At 32.6% G+C, this 22318-nt stretch overlaps 1 protein-coding gene across 2 annotated transcripts; it reads left to right on the top strand.

Moving 5' to 3' along the window:
- Positions 1–7570: 7570 nt before the first annotated feature.
- znf366 (zinc finger protein 366) lies at positions 7571–19525 on the top strand. 2 transcript variants are annotated; one of them, XM_051117885.1, is made up of 6 exons: positions 7571–8094; positions 9984–11054; positions 12541–12732; positions 15438–15581; positions 17734–17908; positions 17996–19525. In XM_051117885.1, exons 2-6 carry the CDS (start codon positions 10038–10040, stop codon positions 18298–18300), a joined length of 1833 nt encoding a protein of 610 aa, XP_050973842.1. In that variant the 5' UTR covers positions 7571–8094; positions 9984–10037; the 3' UTR covers positions 18301–19525. The 2 variants fall into 2 exon arrangements, with proteins under 2 accessions (XP_050973842.1, XP_050973843.1); XM_051117886.1 differs by lacking the exon at positions 15438–15581 and having other exon boundaries at positions 7580–8094.
- The last annotated feature ends 2793 nt before the right edge of the window (positions 19526–22318 follow it).

The raw sequence follows: 22318 nt of genomic DNA, 5'->3' as shown, positions 1-22318 counted from the left end.
TCGCCTGTAAATTGATACATAGTGATGTACTTTATTTGCTACTAGTGCTGTGAACAGATGAACTCACTCACTATTAATAGAAACAAAAAAGACAGTGAATCTCTGCTATCTAGTATCAGTAATATACTAATGATTGCTTTTATTAGTATTTTGAATTTCTTTTAATTTCGCTGTTTAGTGTTTTTGCCAGTTTTTTTAATTCTTTTTTTTTTTTTAAATATATCGTTTTTATTTGCCAACAAGTTTATTTGTTGCATTTATTTATTTATATATATAATATATATATATATATGTTTTCTCACTGTGCATTCTAGTTACTCTCAATCAAACTGTTGCTGGGTTATTTTGATTAGGTAACCAAATAACACAATAAATAAATAAATAAATAAATAAATAATACAGCTAAGTGTAACAATTAATTATTATAAAAAGCATGATTTTTGAAAACTGTAAAAAAAAACGGAGTTATCTGTTTTTACAAATAGACTCTTCATGCATATAATTTTTTTTTAAATCTCAATATATATATATATATATATATATATATATGCATTCGCAGAAACTCATTAACAGATTTTCATTGTGCATTCCAATTAATCTTAATCAAACTGCAGTTGGGTTATTTTGATTAGGTAAAAAATAACAACAAAAAATGTATTTTTTTTTATATATATATATATATATATTGTTTTTATTTACCAACTAGCTTATTTGTTGTTTTATATTTAATAAAAAATAATTGTAATGGTGACTTACTAAGGAATATGTGTTAATCAAATGTGCAATGAATCAGTGTTATTTTAGTGTCTTTAATATACTAATTATAGTTTTTATTAATATTTAGAATATTTTCTCATACTTTTATTTGTATATTTTAATTTTGTTGTTTTCTCAGTCAATTAGATGTTAAAAATTATATATCCAGTCAATCTGCAGTTGGGTTATTATCTGTCTTTGCAAATACATTCTTCATATACTAAACTAATAAACTACTAATTATAGTTTTTATTAATATTTAGAATATTTTCTTATACTTTTATTTTTATATTTTCAATTTAATTTTGTTGTTTTTGTCAGTCCTTTAGATTAATATATATATATATCAAAAATCATGTTTTTTATTGCGCATTCCAGTAAATCAAACAGCAGTTGGGTTATTTTGATTAGGTAAAAATACTGTAACTAAAAAATACAGCTAACACAATAAAAACATAGCATAATATAAAACATGATTTTTGAAAATAGTAAAAAACAAAGTTATCTGTTTTCCTCATATATGTTGCTAAATATCACATTTTATTTCAGTTTGAGTTATTTCAGTACTGCAAAATAACTGAAATAATATATTTGATTTCATTTCCAGTAATGTTTGTTTTATTTCAAGTAATCAAAATAGTTTATTTAAAATCAGTAATGTCAGGCAGCCAAACAACTGATGATGAAACTCAATGACTACATTTATTGAGTACTGATAAAGTCAGACACTGTCGAAACAGCAGATGGTTTGCATAGAGGCGGAGCTTTGTCTGTCCTACTCATCCCATTGGTGGATTCTGCTGACTGCGCTGAGCTGCAGGAGCTTCATCAGGATGTTTCCGTCACTGTTCTTTTCTTCAGCTCATCATCATCACAATCACATTATAGTATGATGAGTGAAAGTCTCATCAGATTACAAGCTGCAGTATCAGAGACGCTATAAACTGCTTCTGTTTGATCTCACCCGAGTCACAGCAGATGCCTGCAGCGGCGCCTCAGCCCCCTTGGGCCCCGCAGGACGTCCCGCCTGTCTCACAGGAGCCCGGCAGCAGATTCTCCTGCATGCAGCTCAGCGTCTCTGGAAATCAGAGCAGACAACCCAGACCGGCCCCGCAGCAGATACTGGGGCCGAAACAATGCATGTGTCACAGAGCTAGTTAAACAGCAAAACATGACCTCTTTATTGAACTCTTATCATGCCAACATCCATAATAACCTCCATTATCTCTCTGATGCATGATGTCCAGGAAAGCGATCTATAAAAGAGGCTAAATTTAGTATCATTAAGTTGCTATTATAGTTTTTTATTTTAATCTGAATTCAGATTATTTTTCATATATACAGTGGGTACAGAAAGTATTCAGACCCCCTTAAATTTTTCACTCTTTGTTATATTGCAGCCATTTGCTAAAATCAATTAAGTTCATTTTTTTCCTCATTAATGTACACACAGCACCCCATATTGACAGAAAAACACAGAATTGTTGACATTTTTGCAGATTTATTAAAAAAGAAAAACTGAAATATCACATGGTCCTAAGTATTCAGACCCTTTGCTCAGTATTTAGTAGAAGCACCCTTTTGATCTAATACAGCCATGAGTCTTTTTGGGAAAGATGCAACAAGTTTTTCACACCTGGATTTGGGGATCCTCTGCCATTCCTCCTTGCAGATCCTCTCCAGTTCTGTCAGGTTGGATGGTAAACGTTGGTGGACAGACATTTTTAGATCTCTCCAGAGATGCTCAATTGGGTTTAAGTCAGGGCTCTGGCCGGGCCATTCAAGAACAGTCACGGAGTTGTTGTGAAGCCACTCCTTCGTTATTTTAGCTGTGAGCTTAGGGTCATTGTCTTGTTGGAAGGTAAACCTTCGGCCCAGTCTGAGGTCCTGAGCACTCTGGAGAAGGTTTTCGTCCAGGATATCCCTGTACTTGGCCGCATTCATCTTTCCCTCGATTGCAACCAGTCGTCCTGCAGCTGAAAAACACCCCCACAGCATGATGCTGCCACCACCATGCTTCACTGTTGGGACTGTATTGGACAGGTGATGAGCAGTGCCTGGTTTTCTCCACACATACCGCTTAGAATTAAGGCCAAAAAGTTCTATCTTGGTCTCATCAGACCAGAGAATCTTATTTCTCACCATCTTGGAGTCCTTCAGGTGTTTTTTAGCAAACTCCATGCGGGCTTTCATGTGTCTTGCACTGAGGAGAGGCTTCCGTCAGGCCACTCTGCCATAAAGGCCTGACTGGTGGAGGGCTGCAGTGATGGTTGACTTTCTACAACTTTCTCCCGACTGCATCTCTGGAGCTCAGCCACAGTGATCTTTGGGTTCTTCTTCACCTCTCTCACCAAGGCTCTTCTCCCCCGATAGCTCAGTTTGGCCGGACGGCCAGCTCTAGGAAGGGTTCTGGTCGTCCCAAACGTCTTCCATTTAAGGATTATGGAGGCCACTGTGCTCTTAGGAACCTTAAGTGCAGCAGAAATGTTTTTGTAACCTTGGCCAGATCTGTGCCTTGTCACAATTCTGTCTCTGAGCTCTTCAGGCAGTTCCTTTGACCTCATGATTCTCATTTGCTCTGACATGCACTGTGAGCTGTAAGGTCTTATATAGACAGGTGTGTGGCTTTCCTAATCAAGTCCAGTCAGTATAATCAAACACAGCTGGACTCAAATGAAGGTGTAGAACCATCTCAAGGATGATCAGAAGAAATGGACAGCATCTGAGTTCAATATATGAGTGTCACAGCAAAGGGTCTGAATACTTAGGACCATGTGATATTTCAGTTTTTCTTTTTTAATAAATCTACAAAAATGTCAACAATTCTGTGTTTTTCTGTCAGTATGGGTGCTGTGTGTACAGTAATGAGGAAAAAAATGAACTTAAATTATTTTAGCAAATGGCTGCAATATAACAAAGAGTGAAAAATTTAAGGGGGTCTGAATACTTTCCGTACCCACTGTGTATATATATATATATATATATATATATATGTAGTTTCTGTTTTAATTTTAGTAATTTTTTGTTTTTGTTCTTTTTATTAGGTTTCCTTTTGGTTATTTTTAGTTATTTAATATTTCAACTTTAAACAGAAATGAGAAATGTTGCATTGGCAACTAGCTGAAATAACAATCGAAAGTTTTTCAAAATTGTAAAAAGTAACACAATAGTTTTTAATAGTTCTGCTTAGGATACAATGTGTCATCCAAACACCCCGATGACCTTTCACCCCAATCTTTTTTTTTTAGTTACTTTAGTACAAATATGAGAAATGTTGCCTTAGCGACTAGCTAAATTAATTAATTAATTTATTTATTTATTTATTACAGTTAATGTTTAATTCAAAATGGTAAAAAGTAACAAAATTGTTAAAAAATTTTTTATTATTTTTTTTTACAGTTAACTATTATTTTAAAATTGTAAAAAGTAACAAAATTGTTTTTTTTTTTTTTTTTTTTTTGTGGTTTTAGTTAACAATATTAACCCTGTTTTTGATATGCCTTGCGTTCAGCCTCAACAAAACATTTTTTTTTATAGTTAATGTTTAATTCAAAATGGTAAAAAGTAACAAAATTGGTACAAAGGTTTTTTTTATTTTATTTTATTACAGTTAACTATTATTTTAAAATTATAAAAAGTAACAAAATTGTTACAAAGTTTTTTATTTTATTTTATTACAGTTAACTATTATTTTTAAATGATATAAAGTAACAAAATTGTTTTTTAAATGGTTTTAGTTAACAATATTAACCTTGCTTAGGATACAATGTGTCTTCCAAACCACCTTGAAGACCTTTGACCCTTACTTTTTTAGTTACTTTAGTACAAATATGAGAAATGTTGCCTTAGTGACTAGCTGATTTTTTTAAATTAATTAATTAATTAATTAATTAATTAATTAATTAATTAATTATTATTTTGTATTTTTTTACAGTTAATGTTTAATTAAAAATGTTAAAAAAGTAACAAAATTGTTTTTTTATGGTTTTAGTTAACAATATTAACCCTGTTTTTGATACAATGTGTCATCCAAACCACCTTGATGACCTTTGACCCTAACTTTTTAAATTACTTTAGTACATATATATGAAAAATGTTGCCTTAGTGACTAGCTGATTTTTTTACATGAATTAATTAATTAATTAATTTATTTATTTTTTACAGTTAATGTTTAATTCAAAATGGTAAAACGTAACAAAATTGTTACAAAGTAGATTTTTTTTTCATTTTATTTTATTACATTTAACCTTTTTTTTTAAATTATAAAAAGTAGCAAAATAGTTTTTTTTAATGGTTTTAGTTAACAATATTAACCTTGCTTAGAATACAATGTTTTATCCAAACCACCTTGATGACCTTTGACCCTTAGTACAAATATGAGAAATGTTGCCGTAGTGACTAGCTGATTTTTTTTTTTCAATTTTTGTGCAGTTAACGTTTATTTCAAAACTGTAAAAAGTAACAAAATTGTTTTTAATGGTTTTAGTTAACAATATTAACTCTGCTTATGATACAGTGTGTCATCCAAACCACCTTGAAGAACTTTGACCCTAACTTTTTAAATTACTTTAGTACAGATATGAGAAATGTTGCCTTAGTGACTAGCTGATGTTTTTTTCTATTTTAATTTTATTACAGTTAACATTTATTTCAAAATTGTAAAAAGTAACAAAACTTTCTTAATAGTTTTAGTTAATGATACTAACTCTGCTTTAGGATACAATGTGTCATCCAAACTACCTTGATGACCTTTGACCCTTACTTCTTTTTTAGTTACTTAGTGACTAGTTGATTTTTTTTAAAAAAAAATATTACAGTTACAGTTACATAAAAAAGTTGATTTTAAAATTATAAAAAGTAACAAAATTATTTTATTAGTTAACAATATTAACCTTGCTTAGGATACAATGTGTCATCCAAACCACCCTGATACCTTTTTCAGTTTTAGTTACTTTAATACAAATGAGAAATACTTCTTTCAGTTAACATTTATTTCAAGTAAAGAACATGTTTTAATGGGTTTAGTTTAGTTTAACCCAGTGTAGGACACAGTGTGATGACCTTTGACCTGTAATTCTACATGATGACATGGATATGGAATATTTAGGATCCGTGAGTGTTGTGAACAGATGCGCAACTGTAAAAAATGAAGAAAAGAAAAAAATGTGAATCCATGTTATTTTAGTAGTTTTTGTTCGTAATTTAAATTTGTTTATATTTTACATTTTACATTTAGAAAATTTTTCCAATCAGTTTTGTTGTGTTTTTGTCAGATTTATATTTTTATTGTCTATATACAGTAGTTTTTATTCACTTTTATTTAATAAAATGATGTTCTGGTTTTATTACAAATGTGAAAATTTGCCTTGGCAAATAGCTGAAACAAAATGTAACAAAACATTTAAGTTTTTAACCCTGTTGGAAATAATGATGTACTTGATTAAATGCTTTCTTATTTAATGATTTAATAATGAGTGCATCATATAAATAACTCATGTCCTGAACTTCATTCAGTTCCTCACATCTCAGACAGGAGTGTTGCTCAGAGTTTGTTTGCCCCCTACAGGACAGTGGGAGATGTAGCAGGAACACACACCAGATACTAAAGCATTCATAAAGATACTGACGTGATAGATGTGTCAGTATCAGCAATTCAAAGCTTTTATATTCTCACTTGACGGACACAGCTTCATATGCACCGCTTAACACTAATCAGACTGTAATTGATCAGTGTCGTCTGTAATTAATGATCGAATGCATTGGCACAGATGAACTGGGGTCATGATGTGAAAGAGGAACACTGAAGGTCACTGGAGGCTAATGCTGCTCTTCTTCTCTCATTAGATCCACACACATCACACACCGTCTCACCAGGGACGCTAAATAGAAAATAAGTTATGAAGGTTTTTTTTTTTTACACTTTTATTAATGATGATTATAATCACACATCTCTACATTAGATGAGCTCAGTAAACTCAGTTCACTGCTTTATGCTTCTGTCAGCTGAAGTTGCATCACATCCGAGTCAAAATTAACTGGTTTATTTAGTTACTGTGATCTTCTCAGTCCATTGCTGATTCTGCAGCTGAGTTTGCATTGTGTGACCAAAATCGACAGAGTATTTTTAGTATCTTTCGCACTGATCTTAAAAAACGTGAGCTGCCCCAGGGAGTTAATCAATCATCAGCAAAAAGTTTGATGCATTTATATCTCAGAAAAAAAACGTATATATATGAATATATAATGGATTGCTAAAAAATGCATTGCTAATATATATTGGAATATAAATGCTAATATAAATTATTTTCATATATATATATATATATATATATATTTGTGTAAATATATTTATATATATATATATATATATATATATATATATATAAAAATGCATTGCTAATATATATTCTAAGATATATGCTAATATAATATAAATTATTTGCATGAATATATATATATATATATATATATATATTCTGTATAAATATATTTATATTGGCCAAAAATATATTTAACATTTAAAAAAACAAAACAAAAAAAAACAAACAATATATTTATATTTGCCAAAAATATATTTTATCAAAATAATAATAAAAATAAACAATTACCAGGACAATATTTATTTACATAAATTTTGGGCCACTTATATTTCTTTTTTGTGTATTTACCTACAGATTGAAAATGTATTTTCCTGCCTCTTTAAGTACACTTGTTTGTTTGTTTGTTTTGTTTTTGCATTTGAAGGTTTAAACAAGCCATATACTGTACTTGAAATATACTTTGGCCAGAAATAAAATACAGCTTTTTTTGCCATATGAGTTGTTTGATTTGCGTAGAAATTAACACATTATCATCTGTTCACCACAATACAACAACATGCTTAAACACATTCATCTGACACATTGAGCTGATGTTGTCCTAAATAAAAACCACAATGACTTTTAAACAGGACAGTTGTTAAGAATTATGGGTAGGGGTCAAAGGTCATCAGTCAGGGTGCATGTAACATCACACTTTAAATCAGTGCAGTGATGGAGAAATCAGAGGCTGGGCGGCTTAGATCTTGTCTGTTGGGTCTGATCTTCAGTGTGAACACGGTCGCTTCAATCCTCCGCAGCGTTTCGAAGAGGAATGGAGATGTGTATCTAGTGTTTCCTTATTTTTGAGCAGGAAAGCACAGGCTTGTTGACTTCCTCTCCCTCCCTTCCTTCCTTCTCTGCGAAGGTACTCATCTGAAAAATGAGAACAAAGTGATTGTTCCTGTTCTCTTTCTTAAGTCACTTCAAATGCTGTTTGTGCGGCTGGAGCTCATTGTGAGGAGAGACGAGCAGGAGACAGGTAAGACACACACACACACACACACACACACACACACACAAACACACACACGATGGCTCACCTATGCACTTTACAGGTGCAGGTGTTCAGTTATAGATCAATATGTATTCTAGAATAAACAAATGTTCACATGATCCACTCAGATTCTGAAAATTTGCTAAATGACTTCAAAATATGCTTGCATTCAAAAAAAATTACTTCTAGTCTCCACAAAAATTTTAATATATGATTTTTTTAGATGAGATAGTTATTAATATGCATGCGTAAAATATACTTATATTTTATATTTCCTGAATTTACTCCATTTTCAGTGTATATGCATTACAAACTGCAAAAAATGATTTTCTTCTTAAGTATTTTTGCCTTGTTTTCCAGTGCAAATATCTAAAGATACATGTAGTGGAAATGCAAGATGGCATACAATAACACTTTTTTAATTAGTTTATTTATTTTTAATTTGTGCTTCAAAAAAGAACAAATACCTTTCAGTGGGGTCAGAGAAATAAACTTGTTTTCCCTTTGAATTCAGTTGATTTAGCAGATGTTTGTCCTTGTTTTAAGCATAAACTCACTGCATTTTGCAACTTAAGTAAATCTTGATTTAAGGATGTTTCGATACCTGCACTGGAAATGACATCTGGAATTACAGCCTTTTATTTTATATTAAACTGCATGTTTTAGTAATGCAAATATGATCTAATATGCCATATGCATTTTATATCATCATGTTTTGTGCAAAATGAAAGCATTCAGACTCTGAAACGGTGATTTCTGTATTTAGTGCATGCACTGTTTAGTTTGCATGTATGCTAATGCATGTGAATTCTTCATTTGCATATAGTTTCTGTGTGCTGTGGGGGTTTGTGTAATTAGGATGTCATTTATCTGTTTAAAGCAGAAGTATTCGCTATTGTTTGCATTAGTTTGGGCTCATTTTTGAGTCTGACCGTATTTCCACGCTGTTTTAGTTTGACTGTATGCTACTCGAATGACAGCACCGGCTAATGGCTTGTAATGAAAAAGAGAAGTTCCAGTCATAAAGCAGTGAAAATGAAACACAGAGGAACAGCAGAGAGGAAGAAAGTGCTCTGTCTGTCTGACTGATCCAGTTCACACTATTCCAACAAATGCAGACAGATCCGTCAAAATCAACAAATCTGCTGTTTGACTCAGTCTTTATGACAGAAACACAATAGGATTTCTAGTTCTAGTTTACAACAAACCAAGTCATTAATTCATGTGGCTGCAAAAACAATTATCTTAGTGTTTTAAGTACAAAAACATTCTCAAATCAAGATACATTTACTAAAATCAGAAAACTGCATCCAAATGAAGTGAGTTTATGCTTGAAACAAGAACCCCATTGGCGAATTTTTTTCGTTTTAAACATAAACTCACTTCATTTTGATGCATTTCTAAGTTTCTCAAGTAATGAAAGCGTCTGCCAAATGCATGAATGCAATTACATTATGAAGATCAATTAATTAGCAATGATTTCATATAGATATTCATATAGTTTTCCAAAACAAAAACATTCTTAAACCAAGATGCATTTACTTGAGAACCAAAATGACTGAAAATTTTGAAAAAAGTGAGTTTTTCTCACTTAATTTTGATGCATTTTTCAGAAAACAATACTTAAGTCACTTTGCTTCTCTAGAACATGAATCCAATGCAAACCACTTTAGATAAATGCATTTGCCAAATGCATGAATGCAACAAAACAAAAATCACTTTTTTCATTTGCGCTTGCAACGCCAAGGTAATGGGTTTGATTCCAAGTGAATGCATGAACTGATCAAATGTGAATGCAATGCAAGTCACTTTGGATAAATGCATCTGCCAAATGCATGAATGCAATAACTTATTCCACATTTCCATTTTTGCAGGCAGGTGATGGACGATTTTCACACTCATGGTCTGAATGTGTAGAAACCTCCAGCATGGATTCGATTGAGAGCGAAAGCAAGCATCCAAAGGAGTACGCCAGCAGAAGCGTCGACCTTTCTCTACTTCCCTATCCTCTTCCTCACCCCATCATGCCTCAGCCGCACCGATACGTCCCGGACATGATCGACCTCAACCGGCTGCGGCTCCATCGTGTCGTCCAGGTGAAGCAGGAGACAGTGAAGCCGCTGCCGCTGTGGCCTCCGTCGCCGTTGCTCATGCGTTCTCCTACGCCCTACTTTCCTCCTTTCCATCCCAGCCTGGTGCCGTTCCCATTCCTCCTGCCCGGCTCCATCCCGCACATCTCTCCGAACCCCTTCTACCCCGGTGAGGCCGTGCGGTTCCGCCGCAGGAGCCAAGAAGCCAGCAAATCAGAAAAGTTGAACGTGCATGTGGACGACAGCTACTACGTTGACGTGGGAGGTGATCAGAAGCGCTGGAAGTGCCGCATGTGCGAGAAGTCCTACACGTCCAAATACAACCTGATCACGCACATCCTGGGCCACAGCGGCATCAAGCCGCATGGATGCAACCTATGTGGGAAACTCTTCAAGCAGCTGAGCCACCTGCACACACACATGCTGACGCACCAGGGCGCACGACCGCACAAGTGCCAGGTGTGCCACAAGGCCTTCACGCAGACCAGCCACCTGAAGAGACACATGATGCAACACAGCGACGTCAAGCCCTTCAGCTGTGGTGTCTGTGGACGAGGATTCGCGTATCCCAGTGAACTGCGCGCACATGAGCTCAAGCATGAGAGAGGGCAGGAGAACGTCTGTGTGGAGTGCGGACTCGACTTCCCCACGCTGGCGCAGCTCAAACGCCACCTGACGGCGCACCGCGGGCCTGTGCAGTACGACTGCGGCGAATGCGGCAAGAGCTTCCAGTATCCCAGTCAGCTGCAGAATCACATGATGAAGCACAAGGACATCCGGCCGTTCATCTGCAGCGAGTGTGGGATGGAATTTGTCCAGTCACACCATCTCAAGCAGCACACCCTCACGCACAAGGTAAGAATGGGGCGGAACTGTGACGTAAAAAAAAATTTCAGTCTTTATATTTAAAAAGAACAAAAACTAATAAAACAGCAAAAACAAATCACAAACACAACAAAATCACTAAAACTTTAAATAAAATTAAAATGACAACATAAAATATAAAAATAAAACCTACATTGTAAAAATTGATTTTCAAAGATTATTGCAGTTGAAAATACAGTTTTTATCTTTAATATTAAAAAAACAAACTAATAAAAACAGCAAAACACAGAAAAAAATCACTAAAACTTTAAATAAAATTAAAATGAGGACGGAAAATATAAAAATAAAACCTACACTGTAAAAATTGATTTTTCAAAGATTACTGCAGTAGAAAATACAATTTCAATCTTTAATATTTAAAAACAACACAAACTACTAAAAACATCAAAAACACAACAAAATCGCTGAAACTTTAACCTTAATTAACATAGGAACAGAAAATCTAAAAATAAAAAGTACACTATAAAAATAAGATTATTGCAGTACATTTTACAAGTCTGTAATATTTAAAAAGTACAAAAACTTTATTAAAACTTTAACAATTAAAAAGAGAACAGAAAATATAAAAATAAAAACTGCACTGTAAGTGCAATTTTTTTTTTTTTTTTTTTTTTTACAAGAAAGTACTATTTTAGTCTTTCTAATTTCAAATTCCATGTTTAATTCAGTGTTTTTGTCATTATTTGTGAAATTTGCAAATAGTTTCTATGTGAAAATACATTCAAAGTAAATTTTTTAAACAAATTTGTTCAAAAGTGTACTTGGTTTTGTGAGAATTGTTTTAAAAAATACTATAGTTTCACTTGATGAACTTGATTTCCCTTTAATTTACAGCAGATATTTGTTCTTGTTTTAACCATAAACTCAATTGATTTGAATCGATTTCTTAAAAAACAAGACTTCTTATTGTGTCATTTTGCTAAGTCTAATAAACTTGACATTGTATATTATGACTGTTGACATCGCTTTTGTTCTTCTTTTGCAAGTGGCTTTGGACAAAAGCATCTGCTAAATGCATAAATGTAAATGTAAGTAAATCTGTCTTGATTTAACAACGTTTGGATATTTGGACAAGACAAAAACAATGAGGAAGAACAGTCAGTAGTTTATATAAAAGGTTCTCAATTCATTACAAACAGCAGTGAAAAGCAAAACAATGAAAAGACACATCATACAATGCAACTAACCATAAATTAGGAAAAGCAGACTTCCCATTTCTTCTGTTGCTAATGTCAAAGGTCGAGCATCATTTAAAGTTGAATTGTAAATCACACTCAGCACCAAGGTCATGGGTTCGATTCCCAGGGAATGCATGAACTGATCAAATGCAAACCTTAAATGCAATCGAAATTGCTTTGGATGAAAGCACCTGCCAAATGCGTAAGTGTAAATCTGACTTATGAAGACCACAGTCTCGTTTGGTTTCTCATGGACTGTTCATCCGTGTGTGTTTTAGGGAGTGAAGGAGCACAAGTGTCGCATCTGTGGCCGTGAGTTCACGCTGCTGGCCAACATGAAGCGGCACGTTCTGATTCACACCAACATCCGGGCGTATCAGTGCCACCTGTGCTACAAGAGCTTTGTCCAGAAGCAGACGCTCAAGGCTCACATGATCGTCCACTCCGACATCAAGCCCTACAAATGCAAGGTGCGTCGCTCACTCAACGCCAAAATCGCACATTCTTCCTTTTTTTTTTTTTTTCTAGTTTTCCTGTGCAAATGTCTAAAGATCCCTAAATCACGATACATTTACTTGAGAAGCAAAATAGGTCTTGTTTTGAGAAAACAGCAAGCTTTAAAATAAAACACGAACAAATATTTACAAATAACAAGGTTTTAATGCCCCACTGACAGATATTTGTTCTTGTTTTAAGCATAAACTCATTCGGTTCAGTTCTATTTTGCAAATTTTTAATTGCAAAATTTTCTTCATATATGTTGATTTAAGGATGTTTAGATATTTGAACTGGAAAACTAGACAGAAATACTGAGGAAGAGATTCATGTTTTGCAGTGCTTGCATGACTGCCATGACTGTATGAATTTAAGACTTTCTGCACAAATTTATGTAGGAAAAAAAATGAATTGTGACTTTTTAAGAGCTGCAAAAACCTGAATTATGATGCCGTTTTAGTGACACATTAAAAAAATGTAATATTATGAGATTAAAGTCATAATATTTAGACAATAAAGTCAAAATACTACAAGAATAAAGTTTAAATATTTCGAGAATAAAGTCGAAATATTTTGAGAATTTAAATCGTTTTTTAGAAATTAAATTCTATGACTTTATTCTCAAATTTTCAACTTTATTCCCAAAACATTTTGACTTTATTCTCAAAATATTTCTACTTTATTCTTGTAATATTTCAACTTTATTCTTGAAATATTTCGACTTTGTTCTTGTAATTTGGATTTTATCTAGAATAAAGTCAAGTTGAAATGTTTCGAGAATAATGTAGAAATGTTTTGAGAATTTAAATTGTAGAAATTAAAATCTACGACTTTATTCTTGGAACATTTCGACTTTATTTTTATAAATTTAACTTTATTCTCGTAATATTTCGACTTTATTCTCTTAATATTTCAACTTTATTCTCTTAATATTTCGACTTTATTTTCGTAAAATTCGACTGTATTCTCTATAATATTTTGACTTTATTCTCGAAACATTTCCTATTTATTCTCGTAAATTCGACTTTTATTCTCGTAATGTTTTGACTTTATTCTCTATAATATTTCGACTTTATTCTCAAAATATTACAACTTTAACCTCATAATCATAGATTTTTAAATTTTTTAACGTGGCACTAAAACGCTGTCGCACTGAAATAACTAGAACTAGAGTTGGGTATTGTAATGCAAAGCTGCATTCATTAACAGATCAGATTAATGGATTAAAGATCTTCAGTGAACGTACAGTGTAATCGGATGCAAATACGTCCAACCCTTCGTGGATTCTTGGTTGTTTTGGAATGCGTGTGACCTTGGGCTGGTCCGAACGATGACCAGATATGTTTTTGGCAGTTGAGTGTCTCCTCGTCTATAGGAAGGATATCGCTGCACAAACTGACTGTGTAACAATGGCTCTCTCGTCCCCCGAGAACAGGCCCCCAAATAGATTTCATCTCGCTTTCTCTTGTGCTCAGGAGCACTTCCTGTTTTCTCACGGTCCGTTCGGACAGTTTACAGTCCCTCTATCCTCCTGAAGGAAAGGAAAGGACCACCCTAATAAAAAAAAAAAGAGCGCAGAGGAAGGACAGCAAAGGAGAAGTGGTCCAGCCCTCCGCTGGCTCCTGTAAACTCCTTCATATTTCTGAGAAAAACTCTCAGCTGTCATGATTTACTGTAAATCTCTTTTGTCTTTATAATGCTTTCAAATATATGCCATGAGAGAATGTTTTATAACCTTTGCAACCAATTCAACACACCAATCACAGAATTCTAGTTACAGTTGTAACCCAATGATTTTTGCTGGCAAAATATCTGGCCATATTATGTAAGAAATGCCAGTTACTCAATAACAGGCTATAAACTTCTTGTTTACACTCTGAAAAAAGAGTGATGTCCTTCCTCAATGTTTTTGTCTTGTTTTTCAGTACAAACATCTAAATATTTTTAAATCAAGATACATTTACTTAGGAATCAAAATGTGACCCTGGACCACAAAAACAGTTGTAAAGGTCAATTTTTTGAAATTAAGATTTATACATCATCTGAAAGCTGAATTAATAAGCTTTCCGTTGGTGTATTGTTTGTATGATACATGGCACGATAGGACAATATTTGGGCAATATCTGAGATACAACTATTTGAAAATCTGGAATCTGAGGGTGCAAAAAATCTAAATATTGAGAAAATTAAATATTAAGTTACTTTATATGCTTAAAACAAGAAAAAAAATAAGCAAACGGACTAAACAATTTTTTTAAAATTTGAAACATAAAGAAAATCTTAAGAACGTTTAGATATTTGCACTGGAAAAAAATACTAAAGCTGAGGTCACTTTAGCGAAATTTTGATGGCAATAAATAAATGAATAAATAAACTTGCATAATGATGTATAAAGCAAGGTTCACAAATCAAAACAAGCAGCATTCTGTTCGTCATTGCAGCGAAATCTCGAAAATTATCATAATGTGCGTGCAGAAGTTCTTCGCCCACACTCCCGATCTTGCGGAATGTGTTGCCAAGTCCGCGGTTTTTACGCAGAATTGAGCTACATTTTATACTGTTGCCGCAAGTTTTTTTTTTCTCCCTGGAACACGATTTTGATAGAGGGGACACCCGGCATAGGTGAAAAACGCGACTGGGCTAGTTATGATTAGCAATTAGGCTGGTTTTGTTTTCGCAGATCTGGCAACCGGAACGAGCAGAGCAGAGCGAGGGTTTTCAGTTCTTTCCTATGGGGGACGCGTTCCTTGTCAGCGGCACTGAGCGGAGTTTTGCCGCTTGCATCTACCGTGATTTCCACACACGAACAATATTATCATCCGAGGTACACGCGACAAAGTGGTACAGTTGGAAAGTGGCAAGCTTTGTTTCTGAATGCCCGAAGTGAAGATATGCTGTCAATTTAATAAACTTTATAAACCCAGCCAGTATAATCACAATAAAACATACAAAATCATGTTGTTTGCAACTCGTTGTCATTTGTTAAATATTGCCGTTTCAGAGCCATTCGTCACAGCAGTTTCGGGTTGTTGATCGGCGCGGCGAATTCATGTGACCAACTTAGCTAAAACGAGCGCAATGTGTGTACGGAAGTTTTTCCGCTCACACTCGAAACTTCAGATCTTGCGGTATTCTACTTGAATGACTGAAAGCTTTGTTCTCGAAATATTTTGACTTTATTCTTGTAGTTTTTCAACATTATTCTTGTAATTTTGACTTTATTCTCGAAATATTTCGATTTTCTTGTAATTTTGACTTTATTCTGGAAATATTTCGATTTTATTCTGGAAATATTTCGACTTTATTCACATAATATTTCAACTTTATTCTCTTAATATTTTGACTTTATTCTCGTAAATTCGACTTTATTCTCATAATATTTTGACTTTATTCTGAAATTTTTGTTTTACTTTATTTTCTTAATATTTTGACTTTATTCTCGTAAATTCGACTTTATTCTCATAATATTTTGACTTTATTCTGAAATTTTTGTTTTACTTTATTCTCATAATATTTCGACTTTGTTCTGGAAATATTTCGACTTTATTCACATAATATTTCAACTTTATTTTCTTAATATTTTGACTTTATTCTCGTAAATTCGACTTTATTCTCATAATATTTTGACTTTATTCTGAAATTTTTGTTTTACTTTATTCTCGTAATATTTCGACTTTGTTCTGGAAATATTTCGACTTTATTCTTGTAATATTTCGTCTATATTTTGTGAAATTTCAACATTTCAACATTATTCTGGTAATATTTCAACTTTATTCTGGAAATATTTCGACTTTATTCTCATAATATTTCAACTTTATTCTCATATTTCGACTTTATTCTCATAATATTTCGACTTTATTCTCATAATATTTCGACTTTATTCTGGAAATATTTCGACTTTATTCTCATAATATTTCAACTTTATTCTCATATTTCGACTTTATTCTCATAATATTTCGACTTTATTCTGGAAATATTTAGACTTTATTCTCGTAATATTTAGACATTCTGGAAATATTTAGACTTTATTCTTGTAATATTTCGACTTTACTCTGGAAATATTTAAACTTTATTCTCGTAATATTTAGACATTATTCTGGAAATATTTCAACTTTATTCTTGACATATTTCAACTTTACTCTGGAAATATTTAAACTTTATTCTCGTAGTATTTAGACATTATTCTGGAAATATTTTGACTTTATTCTTGAAATATTTTGACTTTACTCTGGAAATATTTTAAATTTATTCTCGTAATATTTAGACATTATTCTAGAAATATTTCGACTTTATTCACGTAATATTTCGACTTTATTCTAGTAATATTTCAACTTTATTCTGGAAATATTTCGACTTTATTCTCGTAATATTTCAACTTTATTCTCGTAGTATTTCGACTTCATTCTGGAAATATTTCGACTTCATTCTTATAATATTTCGTCTATATTCTGGAAATATTTCGACTTTATTCAAGTAATATTTCAACTTTATTCTGGAAATATTTCAACTTTATTCTCGTAATATTTCGACATTATTCTTGTAGTATTTAAACTTTATTTTCATAATATTTCAACTTTATTCTCATAATTTTGACTTTATTCTCGAAATATTACAAGATTGATCCCGTAATCTTAGATTTTTTTTTTTTTTTTTTTTACGTGGCACTAAAATGTTGTCGTACTAAAACATCGTCGTAACATCTAGCAATTCAGTTTAAAGTGTTTTGTTTCTGCCACGGAAAAAAATGGAATGGCCACTTTTTATATTGACTTTCTTCTTGTAGTTCTGAGTTTATATCTCACAATTCTGACTTTGTTTCTCAGAATTGTGAAAGATATTGTGAAAGAATGAATAAAAATGTGAAACAAAAGTGAATTCTGACATAAAGTTGCAATTATCTTTTTTTATTTCTGTTTTATTCTATAGCAAACTTCCATATCAAGTCAAAAATTTCTGAATAGTTACTCTCTTTACAGCTGTGTGGAAAGGAGTTTAACAGAATGCATAATCTGATGGGCCACATGCACTTGCATTCTGACAGCAAACCCTTCAAATGTCTTTACTGTGCCAGCAAGTTCACACTGAAGGGAAACCTGACCCGCCACATGAAGGTCAAACACGGCATCATGGACCAAGGCCTGGACGCCCGTGGTAAGAAGCCTTATATATGTGTCTTCTCAAGCTGTTACCTCTTATGATGGTCTTGTTTAATCTTATAATGTCTCTGGATGCTCTCAGTCTTCAGGCGCCGAGGACGGATGTGTCTATCCGGTCCTCTGCGGATCCTGTCCCGCATCGGTCAGGAAGAGCCCTTCGATCTGTCCCAGAAGAACCAGCCGCGTCTGTCTCAGTCTGACGGCGAGAGCGTCCGCGGCGGCAGCTCCGGTCGAGAAGAAGACGAGGACAGTCTGTACCGAATGAGCCAGTACAGTCCTGATCTCTACAAGGCCAGAGAGGAGGAGGAGGATGAGGAGGGAGAGGAGGAGGAAGAGGAGGAGGCCAATGATGAGGAGGAGGAGAAGAAGAAACCAGATGACACTTAGTTCTACAGTGATAAAGAAGACAATTTCTGAAGGACAAGAAGACAAAGACTGACAAACATGCTGTGAATTATGATGTTTTTAAATATTTTTATGTGAAAAATGTACAGAAATATACACAAACACTGCAAAAAATGATTTTCTGCATCAGTATTTTGGTCATCTTCCAGCACAAATATTAAAACATTATTAAATCAACATACATTTCCTTGAGAAACAAAATGTTTCTCAAAACAAAACAAAAATTTACAGATAATGTACTCACCCCCTTGTCATTCAAGATGTTCATGTCTTTCTTTCTTCAGTCGTAAAGAAATTGTTTTTTGAGGAAAACATTTCAGGACTTTTCTCCTTATAATGAACTACTATGGTGCCCCGAGTTTGAACTTCCAAAATGCGGCTTCAAACGATCCCAAATGCGGTTGTAAACGATCCCAGTCGAGGAAAAAGGGTCTTATCTAGCGAAACGATTAGTTATTTTAATAAAAAAATAATTCAATTTATGTATTTTTTTAATCTCAAACTGCAGTCTGAAGCTGCATTTAAACTGCATTTTGGAAGTTCAAACCAGGAGCATCCCTGAAGTCCACTATATGAAGAAAAATCCTAAAATGTTTACCTCAAAAAACAAAACTTCTTTACGACTGAAGAAAGAAATTCAAGAATATCTTCGTGACAAGGGGGTGAGTACATTATCTGTCTTTTTTTTTTGTTCTGGAAGTGGACTTAAAAAAAGAACAAATATCTGCCACTGGGGTCAGAAAAAATAAGCTTGACTTGAAAGGAAAATAAGATTATTTTTGCTTCAGTAAATGTATTTTAATTTAAGAAAATATTTTAGATATGTTCTGGAAAAAAATAAAAAAAAATATACAAAGTAGGAAAATTATTTTTTGCAGTGAAAGTATCTTGATTTTCAGAAGAAGTGTTTAGTCTGCTTGCTAATATTGGTAAATGAAATTAATATAATTGAGATTAGAAAACTGATATATTTCTGACCATTAATGCTAATTGCCTTCAATGGAGGTGTTCTTGCTTTAAAATGTTCTGACTTTAATAAATTAATGATGGATGGGTTGATGCAGTACTGACAGCTTTATGATAGTTTTGTATTTTTGTAAACGCATGAATGATTTTATTTGCTTGTGAATTTGCTTGTGTAATTGTTTTATTTGCAGTGTGAATGTCGATTAATATTTATGTATAATAAATTCATTTAAAGATTAAACTTTTGAATTTTAAGAACACTGACAACAACACACTGTAGGTATCTGACGTTATAAAAAAATTGTTATGAAGATTGTCTTTTAATATTACACTTTTCACAGTACAAATAGCTAAGCATTCTTAAATCAAGATTTATTTGAGATGCAACATGATTTAAGATATTAAGTCTGACAAAATGCATCAAAATTAAATGAGTTTATGCTAAATATGAGAAAGAAAATCTGCTAATAGGGTGAGAAAAATCAACTTAATTTAAAGGGAAAACAGATTTCTTTTTCTGACCACACTGGCAGAAATTTATTCTTATTTTAGACATAAACTCACTTCATTTTGATGCTTTTTGTCAGAAAACAAGACTTCATATCTTAAGTCATTTAAGATATTTAAGAATGTTTAGATATGTGTGCTGAAAAACAACATAGCAAAAACTAACAAAATATGAATATTTCTTTCAGAAAACAAGATACAATATCTTAAGTCATATGTCATAGTATAGTATACGTTTCTAAATAAAGTGCATTTTGCTTAAAATAAGACTAAATATAATATCTTACGTCATTTTGCTTATCTAGTATATGCATCTAAATGTAAGATTTTTTTTTATATTCTGGCCAGAAACAAGACAAAAATACTATGTAAGATAAGCCTCTTTTTTTGCAGTGTATCAGAACAACCTACACTGCAAAAAATGATTTTCTTCCTTAGTATTTTTGTCTTGTTTTCTGGTATAAATGTCTAAAAATTCTTGAATCAGGATGCATCTACTGGACAAGTAAAATGACTAAAGATATTATGTCTTATTTTCTGAAAAAATGACTCAAATTGTGCTTAAAACAAGCAAAAATATCTGCCAGTGGGGCAAGAAAAATAATCTTATTTAGCCTTTGATTTAAGATTATTTTTTTACCCCACTGGCAGATATTTTTGCTTTTCTAAAGAAAAAAATAACAAAATTTGAATATTTCTTTTAGAAAACAAGACATACTATCTTAAATAATTTTACTTGTCAAGTAAATGCATCCTGATTCAAGAATTCTTAGATATTTATATTAGAAAACAAGACAAAAAATACATTTTTTGCAGTGTACAAAACAAATGTATTCTTAAGCAAACTTAAATGTAGTCTATTTTTACTCTACAACCTTTCGGACAGGTTTTCTTCCTTAAAAAGAGTAACACACTTCCTCAGCAAAGAAAAGGAAGTATTGGAGAATGAGCAGCAGCGCTGATCAAACACGCATCTCTCCTCGCTGTGGGAGTCCGAGCCCTTTATACAAGATAACGCACTTCTCATTGTTGATGCCTATTGTTTCCCAGTTTGCTTGCAGAAAAAGAACAAAAAAACTAATCTGATTTTTTACAACAAAAATGCGGTTGCACAATTCCAATTCACAAATGGAAACAGAAAGAGAGTTGGGCAGCATCCACCAATTCAACCAAAACATACTGTATACACTACCGGTTTGGAATAATTATTGTTTTAAAAATGTCTGATGCATTCATTTGATCAAAAATAGTAAAAACAGTCATAAATTAAAATTTAGAATGATTTCTGAAGGATCATGTGACATTGGAGGCTGAAGCAATGATGCTGAAAATTCAGCTTTGATCACAGGAATAAATTACATTTCACAATATATTCACATAGAAAACAGCTATTTTAAATTATAATAATATTTCACATTTTTACAACATTTTTGATAAATAAATGCAGCCTTGCTGAGCAGAAGAGATTAAAAAACTTAAAATCCAAACATTTGACCAGTAGCGTGTTTCATTTGTGATTTTAAAAAAGTATTTCAGATCTCTGTGCGGGAATATTGAACTCTCAGAGCTTTTTTAGGCACCACACCTTCTGGGTATTTGTCCTGATGAAACTCTGAGAACAAAGAGGAAGTGCTCAGATCCTCTTCCTGTCTTCCAATCACCTCAGTGTTTCGTTTGAAGCCTATGAAAACACACAGAATCAGGTACTGTGAACCGTCTCTGCTGAAGTGAAAGTCCTGGATGAATCAGGACAAAGGGGCTTCTGTAAACAAGGTGCTGTGCTGAGAAAACTGCACCACGATGAAAAATAAAAAACCACACTGTCCGTTCACTTCCACTTCTTTGTCACCAGAGCCAACGGTTAATGACCCGTGTGCCGAATCACATCCGTTCCTGCCACATTTACACTTCAAAAAGACTTCAGAACAGACTGAAGTAGCCTTTAAATTGCTTATTAAACAAAAAAGCACATTTCCCATACAGCAAAAAATATGTATTTTTAAATCAATTTTAAATATTTTCTAAAATATATCTGAAAATACATTTACATAAATCTATTTTTACCAATATATTTTTGGCTATTTAATTTTTTTTTTTTAATAAAATATTAAAAAAATATTTTGCCCTCCATTTATTTCAGTCCACAAAAAAAAAACAAAAAAAAAAAAAAACAACAACAACAACAAAAAAAACATTAACATCAGGGTTATTATATTTAACTAAAACTAAAACTAAAACCACTAAAAAAGTTACTTGAAATAAAATAAATGTTAAATAAATTAAAATATAATATTAAAAACTTAAACATATTTTATTTTAGCTAGTTCAAAGGCAACATTCCTCATTTTCATGTACAAAAAAATTAATATTATTATGTTATAGACAAAAAGTTCTGTATTATTTTAGTTAATATGTTTAATCAGAATTTATTTTTATATTTTTTGCTTTCGTTATAATTTTAGTTTAAGTTAAGTTTTAGTAATTTTGTTGTGTTTTCATTAGTTTTTATTATTTTACTACCTGAAAA

The sequence above is a fragment of the Labeo rohita genome, chromosome 8 (assembly GCF_022985175.1).
Source record: "Labeo rohita strain BAU-BD-2019 chromosome 8, IGBB_LRoh.1.0, whole genome shotgun sequence".
Lineage (NCBI taxonomy): Eukaryota > Metazoa > Chordata > Actinopteri > Cypriniformes > Cyprinidae > Labeo > Labeo rohita.
Note: the sequence above shows the minus strand (reverse complement) of the source record. Positions and strands in the feature narration are given on the sequence as shown.